The following is a 10,324-nucleotide window of genomic DNA, read 5'->3' on the forward strand; positions in this document are numbered from 1 at the left end:
TATTTTCTCCAGTAAAGTTTTGAAAAGGTCTTATAAATGCTAAATGTGTCCTACAGGCTTGTGCCTTGGGAGACCTCCGTCTTTGTAAATATTGGTGTGTTCAGGAAGCACTTGTGCATATGTGCATTTATATGTACATAATGATGTTGCTTTTGTTGTTTTAATCACTGGTGTGATACCTTAGTATATGTTTTGAACCAAAACATATACTAAGGTATCACATAATAGACATATACTAAAACCTTTGGTATATGTCTATTTTGGATTTATAACCCCCCCTGGAGAAAACTCCACCAGCCGCCACTGTTGCTGTACCTTATTCGCAACAGTAGTTGTAGTACTAGATTGTGAACGCTAGAGGCAGCCGAGTCTCTACTCTCCTCCTCGGACGTCTTGTACGCATGCGCGTGCGTCAGGAAGGAAAGAGCCTCTCTTCAACATGACGGCGACCATAGACAACAGCAATGCTGCACTGGCGACAAAGAAAAAGCACCTCGGAATTCCCGAAGCAGTGTTTGTGGTGCGTAAAACTTGACATTCCCTACGGTTTCACTTGTTTACAGTGAGATTGAAGTCTTGAGGTTGTATCAGGTGTGTCGGGGCGTCATGTTGGTTCCGAGCTAGGTAGCTAAATTAGCGGGTAAGCTAACAGAGCTGGTCCTGCTGTGTGTGCATGTTGGGCGGGTGCTCGCTTCCATCTATGGGCATTACTGACTGTTTGTTATATTCAGTCTAGCTTGATTCTTTTAAACGTTAAATGTTATTTCAGGTAGATTTTCTAACTGGTAGCTGCTCTGGTGACAAATTAGCTGGCCTAAATGTTGCATTATTGTTTACTTAAAAAAATAACAAGCCTCTGATTATTTACACCCAATACCATCTAAGGAACTGCAATGAGTGCAGCCTGTTAATAATAATATTAATAATACAGTTTAATATTATGTACATGCTCCTGGCTGTCAGGTTTACTATCACATCTTTTAACAAATCAAATATAAAACAGTCACGTAATCAACATTGCTGGTAAATTCAGTAAAACTTGTAAATATGGCCAACAAACTTTTAATAGTAATTACTTTTATTTTTTATTTTATTTTTATGTTTTGCAATTATTTCTAATAAATAAATAAATTTTATGACAATGATATAACAGGACAAACACAGGTAGAACCCGAACTGCAGAGCAATGAAAACCAAGAGCAGAGCAGAGAGCTGAAATACTAGCAGAGACTTTAGGATCAAGTAAAGCAGCATGCTGAGAGTGAAGTTTTCTTGTTAAGGAATAGGAGTCATTGTCTCTGAAGGAAGATCAATTTAAAGCAAAACCTCACAAATATAGATTATTTTGAAAAGTAACTGAAGTGGTTATTTATCACTTAAAACAAACATAAAATATTGTTTTGGTACCCCTACACTAAGTTGGGTGCAACCTTTGGTCATTTTTGTTGTCCATTTTATTAGATGAGGGGATTTACAGTAAAATATTTTCCAACTCTTCTGGCCATCAATTAATTACTTAGGTAGTTTTTTTTGGGTGGAAGAAGGCTAATATTTAGACACTTTATATTCCAGCTTCCTGCATGACGTGCCTCGTTGCTGACCCTCATTACTTCTAACAATAAGCTGAACGTCATTAATGGCTTTATAATCAAAAAACTTTAAGGCTATATCAGCTGTCAAAACACTCAAATTTTCAGTGTTCTTTATTTGAATTTTTAGAAAATGTGTATCTGTGATTGAAAAAAAAACTTAATACACATCATTCACTACCAAAAGTCTCCTGCATAATTTGTAATAAATGAACTAAATCAGCAGAGTCAAGTCAATTGTTTACATTCGGACTTTGACAAGTAAATGTAGGTCAGTCTCAACGTTCGACGGCTATTAAGTATGTAAAGTCATCCTCGGATGTAAACAGAGTTGGAGGGAGAACAATGGAATCAAAGTGAAAAAGTAAAGTCTTTTTTTCTGAAAAGAAATGGCAACTAAAAGCTGTCAGGACGAGAGTCGACAGAAGTCGAGTGAATCTGGGGGAGGAAATCGAGAGGTGGAGAGTGTTAAAGCAAAAGTTGGGACAAAGAACATATGCATATAAGCTGTGCTGAGATATTCCAAACTACTAATTGTCTGATTTAGATATTTAGTATTGGTTAATCATCATTTACCTGTTTAAAAACGGATTTTGTATGTTTATATGCATCCAGTTTAAAAGTGGTAAAATAACGCCATTCTTATTTTAACCTGTGTCAGATTAGGTTATCAAAGCATGTGTAGACTGTTAAAAGACCAACTATAACACCATGTCATTGTTGCATAAGTTGCCCATTAGAGAGCGCTGCAGATCTCACACATAAACCAGACACTTTCTGTTTGATCTTTTTTTAACACTAAGTAATTCCTCCATTAGTTATTGTCTGCTGAGATTCTGGCCTGCTTTATTTTACAGGAGGATGTGGACTCCTTTATGAAGCTGCCTGGGAACGAGACGGCAGACGCAGCGCTGAGGAGGCTGGATGAACAGTACCAGAAATATAAATACATGGAGCTCAACCTGTCTCAGAAGAAACTCCGGTAATACAAAGTTAAACACAGATTCTGCTGACACATCGTCTGTCCAGTAATAATTGTATTTAAACTACTTTTAATACATACTATTGTATTTGCATTTAAATAATAAGGTCATGGATGCCTGGATGATTTCCTTTATTGACTAAAATTTAATTTATTTCTTTTTGCTCGTAGGTTGAAAAATCAGATCCCACAAATCACACAGACACTAGAAATCCTACGGCATATGCAGAAGAAGAAGGTGTGTGACACGTGTGTAAATCAGCTTGTATTACTCATAATATTCTTTTAAAAACAACGTTTGTGTTCAGTAAAGAAAAAAAGCAAAGCAGGAAATCTGAATTATTCTGAAACTGTTTTTGTCAGCAGCTCAGACATCTTTACAAAGTCTGAAGATGGGAATGGCTGAAATTTAATTTTGAGCAAGCTTTCATTAGCCTCTTTCAAAGCCATGTTTATTTTGTGAAAATGAGCTTAAATTAAAATATATATTTATTAAAAGAGCAGGAATACTCTGCATTCCCCCAGTCAAGGGGGAATAAAAAAACGTACGTCAAGTATTTCTGGTAATACAACATTGACCATTTATGTGAAATATTGCAGACAAAATGAATCAAATGATCACAACTAAACTGAACCAACCACATGACCTTCCTTATTAAGACGATAGAAGAATTTTTAAAAGCTTTGCTTCACATTGTGTTAACACAGGATACCACAGAATCAATGGAAACACATTTCCTTCTGGCTGACAACGTTTACTGCAAGGCCTCTGTGCCGCCCACTGACAAAGTTTGCCTATGGTTAGGGGTGAGTAGAGCTCAGGATAACATTTTGTCTGATCATCTTGACTTAAAGCTCTGAGTTGTATTAAACAGCTTTTGACACCAAGTGCAGTCATTTTCCCCCTGACGTTTTTCCTCCCAGGCTAACGTCATGCTAGAGTACGACATTGATGAAGCGCAGGCACTTCTGGAGAAGAACTTGTCCACGGCGTCTCGCAACCTGGAGACCCTTGAGGAAGATTTAGATTTCCTGCGAGACCAGTTCACCACCACTGAAGTCAGTATCCTTCCACAATGTGGTCTGTCCAGACTGAACAGATGTCAAGTTTTGCTTTCCGGAATGAGATGCAACTAGGTTTTCCAAAGCAGCCATGGTGAACTTGTTACAGGTTAGGAGTCCTTTGAAACAGTAAACAAATAGCAGCATTTACTTTTCAGAAATAATGCCAGGTAAATGACATCATTTTTGTGTGGAGAGCGTACATATTTAAATCTTATTCTGTTAGATTAAAGCCACAGCAGACAGTTTTTTTTTTGTCATTACAATCACATCTCAGAACAAACTGATTTATAACAACAAATAATTAAATGACAGTTCTGACAAAAAGTTTAAGTTCAACATATCACCTCTAAAGGTTATTGTTTTAGAATCCTACCTCCTAACATACTTGCTTTCCAGCTAAAGAGATGAGGTGTTTTATTTTTGCCACCTTTGTAGATCAGAGTCTCTACGACATCCAGTCAGCTATTCTTCTAGTTCTTCCATTGTCCCACTGCCTCTTCTGCAACAGTAACAAACTTCCCAAAGTTAACTTCTTTAGTTTTAAGCAAGCACTACACTCTTCTCTACAGCCTCTAACAGATGCTGCACGATTGGTTGAAAAATGAAAATCGCTTTGAAGTCATTTTATCAGTGAAGTTTCCCTCTTAAACAATAGGTCTCCATGTTTCCATTACAGAGGACTTAAAATATCTCAGTAATTATGAGGATCCTGCCTGCTTTTAAACTGATTCAGTGTTAAAAAAAAGAAGTTTTGAGCTGTCAAAAGATGAGATGTTGTACTCAGGCCAAAGACAAAAGTTTCTGATGATTCTCTCATTCAGCTCTAAGTATCTGTCAGAGGCTTTATCCTTTTGAACGTCTGCAACAGACTTGGCCAAACATCCTCACATCATCCCTGGACTAAAGTATGCAAGATCCAGGCCCATGTTAAAAGGTCGGGACAAATGTATGTAGTATATGTATATTTGATTACAAAATTAATCAACGAATTATTCAAAAAGAGTTACTAAAATATCTGACAGCTGCTGCTCCACATCTTAATGGCAATAGTTCTTGTTTGTATAACAGTCATCAAAAGCTAAATATTACAACTATTTCAATGTCCAAATCAGAAACATACAGTTAATGAGGTAAAGCCAATTTAAACCTCTTTATTCCTGTTCCATCTTAACTCTGCTCCCTTCAGACATGGCACGAGTCTACAACTGGGATGTAAAGAGGAGGAGCAAAGATAACCTCCTGAAGTCAGCAGACAAGCCTTAATTAAATGGGACAGTCTAAATGTCCCTCCTGCTAACTTCCTCCCTCACCATTACAACTATAAACCCCTGAAGTCATGTGTACGTTGACCCCTGAGCTAGGCTCATAGAGGACACGTCTGAAAGGTTTCTGACACTTTTGACACCTTGATTTGAACCTAAAGAGTCTCTTTTTTTAAAATTCCATAAATGAAGTTGTAGAAATCAAGCATGTGTCATATTTCAGTTTAATTTTCAACGTCTCCTCTAACCACCCTAACTCAACCTTCCACCACCACCGTTTTCTGTTAATTTGTTACTTTTAAAGTATTTTTTCAAGTAAAAACTAACAAAAAAACAAAGTCAACAAAGCGGTTTGTATTCTTTTGAATGATATGCTTCATGTATTTTTTTAGCAGATTATAAAAGGCTTCTTTTGCTTCATCTCTTCCTTTCTGATGGACCTGACTTTTCTACTTTCTCTCACCCAGCAACACCTACACACAGGAGAGTTGTTAAACACGAACAGCTGACAGTAGGGTAATAAATATCAACCGCAAATGAAGACAGGATGAAATAGTTTTGCTTTGTCACACAGACTAGTAGGTTCACATGATCACAGGTAACCCTACTTCAAACCAGCTCATTCTCCGTCCTTTGACTTTTCACACACCATCTCTTCCCAACCCCGGTTCCGTCTTTTCTGTCTGTATTTATTTGTCTTTTCTCATTAAAAATGAAATCAAAAAGGAGATGAGACCTTGATGTGAGGCTTTGTGTTGTTATTCTGAAATAAATCAGTTGCTTCTTTCAGTGTAAACAGATGCAACCTGCAGGAGCGTTGGAAATAGTGTTGAATAATTGAGGTTCAAATTGCTGTCTACTGCAGGTGGAGAGAGGTGCTCAGTTCAAAGTGGAAAGTAGACAGTAAACCGTGGGTAAAGATGAAAGAGCAGTAGGCTTTTTCACAAAACATCTCAAGTCAGGACTTCCGCCCTGATTATACAGTGAAACCCAAACATTTCTGTTGCAGTTTGGCTGTTCGTGTCTACGACAGCAACAATTTTTTTCTCTGACACTGAACCTTTTTCAATCCAGGTCTCAGTGACAGTTTTTGGAGGTGCCCCTTAACAGTGTGAAATCACACATTTGAACTACATAGGGCTACAGTCAATAGTTTTTCTATGCTTGTATGAGTAAATGAACAACAGTGGCAGGGAGCAGAGTGTTGTTTCTGCTGCTCTTCAGTTTATCAGAGCTTATAAACCATCGCTTTTACTACAGCAGTCGGTCGGTCCAAACAAATTTTGGATTTTCATGCTTGAGACTGAAGGGTCTGCTCGTGTGTCATTAAAATACAAAAATCACAGCACCAGCTAGTAACACGGCATGGAAACTACAGCAGATTCAACATTTTTTGCAGTCAACACTGATCACAATCACAGCATTGCTGTGTGCTTGTGTAACATTTGTGGATCAACGTGGGCAAATCTATAACGTTTCCAGAAGGTCATTCATGTGTAAATGAGGTCTCAGACACCTCCTGGCCACCATGGTGTAAGTTCTGGATGGACCAAGGCTGTGAGTGGGTTGAAGCCAATCCACCCGACGTGCCTTTGGGCTGTGAAGCGAGGTAGAAACAGAGTCAAAACGGTCAACACGAAAAGGTAAGCTGGCTTTGCATCTCACGAATGTGGTCTGTGCGACCACCTTGTCATGGGATTAAAGAACAAACAGATTTATGACCAAGGGAAGACTGATGATGAGGCACAGTAACTTGTATTTAGTAAAAACAAAAAAGAAGGTTAACCACAAAGAGAATTGCTAAACTGAGTTGTCATGTTTTAAAAATGAAACCAGGGAGATATCTGTCACACATTTCATACATTTGTGTGCCACATCAACACAGCTGAGTTCTGCTCCACATCTCCTGGTTCCACAAAGCTCGCTTCATTTCTGAAACCTCATGTCTAATAAAAAGATCATTTTGGAAAATCTGTATTTCTGTGTGAATACAACAAATCATGGCTGAATGGAGTGTTGATGCTTCAGGGTAATTAGGTTTCACAGGGGAAAAGTTCAGGTTAGCATAGAAGAAATGTGGCTAAAGTTTCAAATCTAAAGTGATTTTCATTCCATTAATCCAGAATCCCTTTTAATATGCCAGCATATTTGGACTCACTTTACTTTGCCAGCTTATTTGAGTGTTTGTATCTTTGCACCAAATGTGCAAAATGTATGATTAAAAACTTACAAAATAGCATTTTCATTAACTATTTTTTGAGATTGGGGTTATTTTAGGACAGCAGCAATCCACCTTGGTGTTGGCACCATTTGGACTAGCTGTTAGCTCTCTTTAGATGGGCATTACAACCAAAAATACCCTAAATTTGTTAGTCAGTATCCTATTATTCTTTATATTTTTAAATATTTCAAAAATTCTCTTTATATTTTTTGGAGGTGTTTTGTCAAAAGTAGCACCCCATAAGGAAAAGCACTGTGGTGGTTTGGGGTACTACTACCTTGTGGTAGTGTAATAATATAATAATAATACATAACCCCATTAAAAGACAATCTTGTTAATTCTTTGAATTTCTACATTTTAACAACTTCTCAAATACTGGGAAATTACCTGGTCAGTAGTCAATGCAATGATCATCTTAACATATTAAAAACTGGTCAGTGCAGCTGATGGAACCTTATTTATTGTATAACTGAACTGTTTGGGCCCCCACCGTCCATGTTCAGTGGTCTGCAGCTCTGCATTGGTCCACATGTGGACATAATTTGGTCCTCGGTGTACAAACATGAAAGAGGTTGTGGTTATCTGATTGAACTTTCCAACCAAAAGTGAATACACAAATTTCCATAATTGCCACACTGTTCCTTTTAATAAAACTATAGCAGAAATCCTCAGTAACGTATATCAGGAAGCACTGATCTTTAATGCAAAGTAAAAAAAAGACAGGATTATGTAGCATTATGACTTTATTTCCATGTCAGTGGGGTTGGAATACATCTTGAAATATAGTAATCAAATTTAGGCAATCAAAAGATTTGAAATCAGTGACTTTGAAACTACATTTAAATCAGCGTCCATCTGCAAGTTTGCTGTCATATGCTTTACATTACTGTTATATCAAAGTCACCATGGTGTTTATGTCCATTTGTAGAACTGAGGTGTATTAAACTATAAATAAAAGTTGTATATGACATTACAATTGCACAAATATAAAAGCAAAGTAAACCACTTGCATTGAACCAAACCAATCTTGTAGTGTGCCTTTATTTATTTTGACTAACAGGTTGGGTGGTCAACATGGTTGTGTTGGAGTACTTTTCCTTCAGTCCTACACGTGCATTGTTGGTTATTTGGAGTCCATTTATCAACCGTTCCTCTGTCTGGTCCCTCTCTGTTGGTTTTTGCCTTCATGACACTAAACAAGTTTACTTATTTTCATTCTGCCACTGTCCCAAATGAGGGACTTCAGATGTACGTGGCTGTTAAGGTGCGTTGAAGCTCCACCATTCACATTAGTCCACCTTATATGTCCAGTAGAAGACAGACCATTAGTCCAACTTGCCCAGTCAAGCTGTACACTTGTCTTCCTGCTGTAAGAGTCCATGAAGTATAGGTGAAAGTGTTTTAATGTGATGTTTAACAGAACAATAGTAGATGCAACCATGAGGTCATTGAGCTCAGTGAAGGCTTAAGTTGCTCAAGACAAAAAAGAAATGGCAAAAAAACAATCACAGGTTCCAGAAGGAAACAGTTTTTGTTATAAATTTTGGACTCCTCTACTGAGCTCTGGAGTGAGATGTCAGCAAAAGAAATATTAACAATGAAAATTTAATCTAAGCAGGCCAGTTTAAACCAAATGTGATCTACAGTGTGATCACTAAATTGCATATTGAGAGGTGATTAATAGGAAGATAGAAGGTAAAGGAAATTAAAATGAAATATGAGAGTTGTTATACATTAATGTAGAAACAAAACTGATCATATTTATGTCTAAGGCCTTTGCAAGTCTTTCTAGGAAAGCAGCCCAAAACATAACCAGAGGAAATCAGCTTTGAGAACCCCCAAATAAGAAACCGCAATCCTTCCCTTCTGAGAAATAAAACATACACAGAAATGGATACAACCCTCTGACTGATCCACCTAAGTTTACAGTGTTTGTCTTCACCTTATACCAATATCTCAATTGAAATTCCTCAAACGTCCAAATCTGCATCCAGTCTGAAGGAAGAACAATAGAGGGGTTACCAACTATTTCAGTCAGAGAGGCCGACTCCTCCTCAGTCCGTCAGCCACTCCCCTCTGAATCTTTCACTCCTCTTAAAACCATCGTTCCCATCATTCAACCTGTTCCCAGATCAGCAGAGACAGCGGCGATCACTCTTGGTCACCTCCTCCGATGAATGGACCACATTGGGCACGAAGCCACTCTTGACACCCTCCCAGCCCTCTTGGATCGTGATGTCGCCAGACCGTACCGAGGCGAAGATCTCTCTGGTCAGCTCGGTGAAGGCGTGCTCCACATTGATGGCATCCCGGGCAGATGTCTCGATGTAGCGCATTCCATATGCCCCTGCCAGCTTTTCTGCTTCTTGCCGAGTCACCTGGAAGAGCAAACGTGTTGAGGTGATTTTTCAATTGTTAAGAGTAAGTTATCAGCACTTAATGGATCTACTACTCCTATAAAACACAGAAGATCAGCCAGAAATAGATGAAACAGTCGATTTGTTTCTGATAAACTAAACATCAAATCATCAACAGCATCTATGTAGTATCACTTTAGGATCTGAGATGTCAACAAAGCAGCTAGTAAATCAGCTTCAAAGTAAAACATTAAAGGTAAACTTCAGATCTAGATAGTATTGAACAATGTTACTTGTTGTAGATAGCTCTTTGAATGACCTCCGTTTTAAAAAGAGTTTAATTCTGACTGAACTGATGAGTTAACAGCTAGTATGAGCGGGACCAAGAACAAAGTGTATCGCAGCCATCTTAAAACAGCTCCAATCTCAAGGAATTCATACTGATATATGCAAATGCTACTTTATAAATCTTTACAACTTATAATTTCAAATAACATGGATGTTCTGGCAGAAATTTTCACAATATTCTTGCCAGAAGTGCCTCAGGCTGCACCAGAAGTGTTACGATGTTGTTGCTTCCATCTTTTTGTGCCTGAAAAAATACCCCAAAATTTGCTGGTGTAGATTCTCAGTCATCCAGGCCATCGTAAATTCAAAAAAGTTAAAAAACAAAAACAACTGGACTTTTATTCTGTAGTTGAAGACGTTTCGCTTCTCATCCGAGGAGCTTTCTCAATTCAGAAATAGAGAGTGTGGAGTTGAGCTTTTAAAGCTGAGATGTGATGTAAGCTGGACCTTTATATTGGAGAGACCAAACAACCTCTCCACAGACGCATGGCTCAACACAG

At 38.0% G+C, this 10,324-nt stretch overlaps 2 protein-coding genes across 2 annotated transcripts in view; one reads left to right on the forward strand and one right to left on the reverse strand.

The window, feature by feature from the left end:
- The first annotated feature begins 386 nt into the window (after positions 1-386).
- On the forward strand, positions 387-5,639 carry vbp1 (von Hippel-Lindau binding protein 1). The gene is given in 7 exon segments (XM_017403983.2): positions 387-434; positions 437-520; positions 2,447-2,571; positions 2,743-2,809; positions 3,280-3,378; positions 3,496-3,634; positions 4,823-5,639. Coding segments are annotated over 7 exon segments (624 nt in total). The 5' UTR covers positions 387-401; the 3' UTR covers positions 4,900-5,639.
- A 2,215-nt stretch (positions 5,640-7,854) lies between these two features.
- Positions 7,855-10,324, reverse strand: part of LOC108228433 (ras-related protein Rab-39B) — a 21,849-nt gene continuing 19,379 nt past the window's right edge. Inside the window, exon 4 of the mRNA XM_037976562.1 lies at positions 7,855-9,497. Within this exon, the coding sequence (XP_037832490.1) occupies positions 9,252-9,497 (246 nt within the window). The 3' untranslated portion in view covers positions 7,855-9,251. The remainder of the gene's footprint in view (positions 9,498-10,324) is intronic.

The sequence above is a fragment of the Kryptolebias marmoratus genome, linkage group LG7 (genome assembly GCF_001649575.2).
Source record: "Kryptolebias marmoratus isolate JLee-2015 linkage group LG7, ASM164957v2, whole genome shotgun sequence".
NCBI lineage: Eukaryota > Metazoa > Chordata > Actinopteri > Cyprinodontiformes > Rivulidae > Kryptolebias > Kryptolebias marmoratus.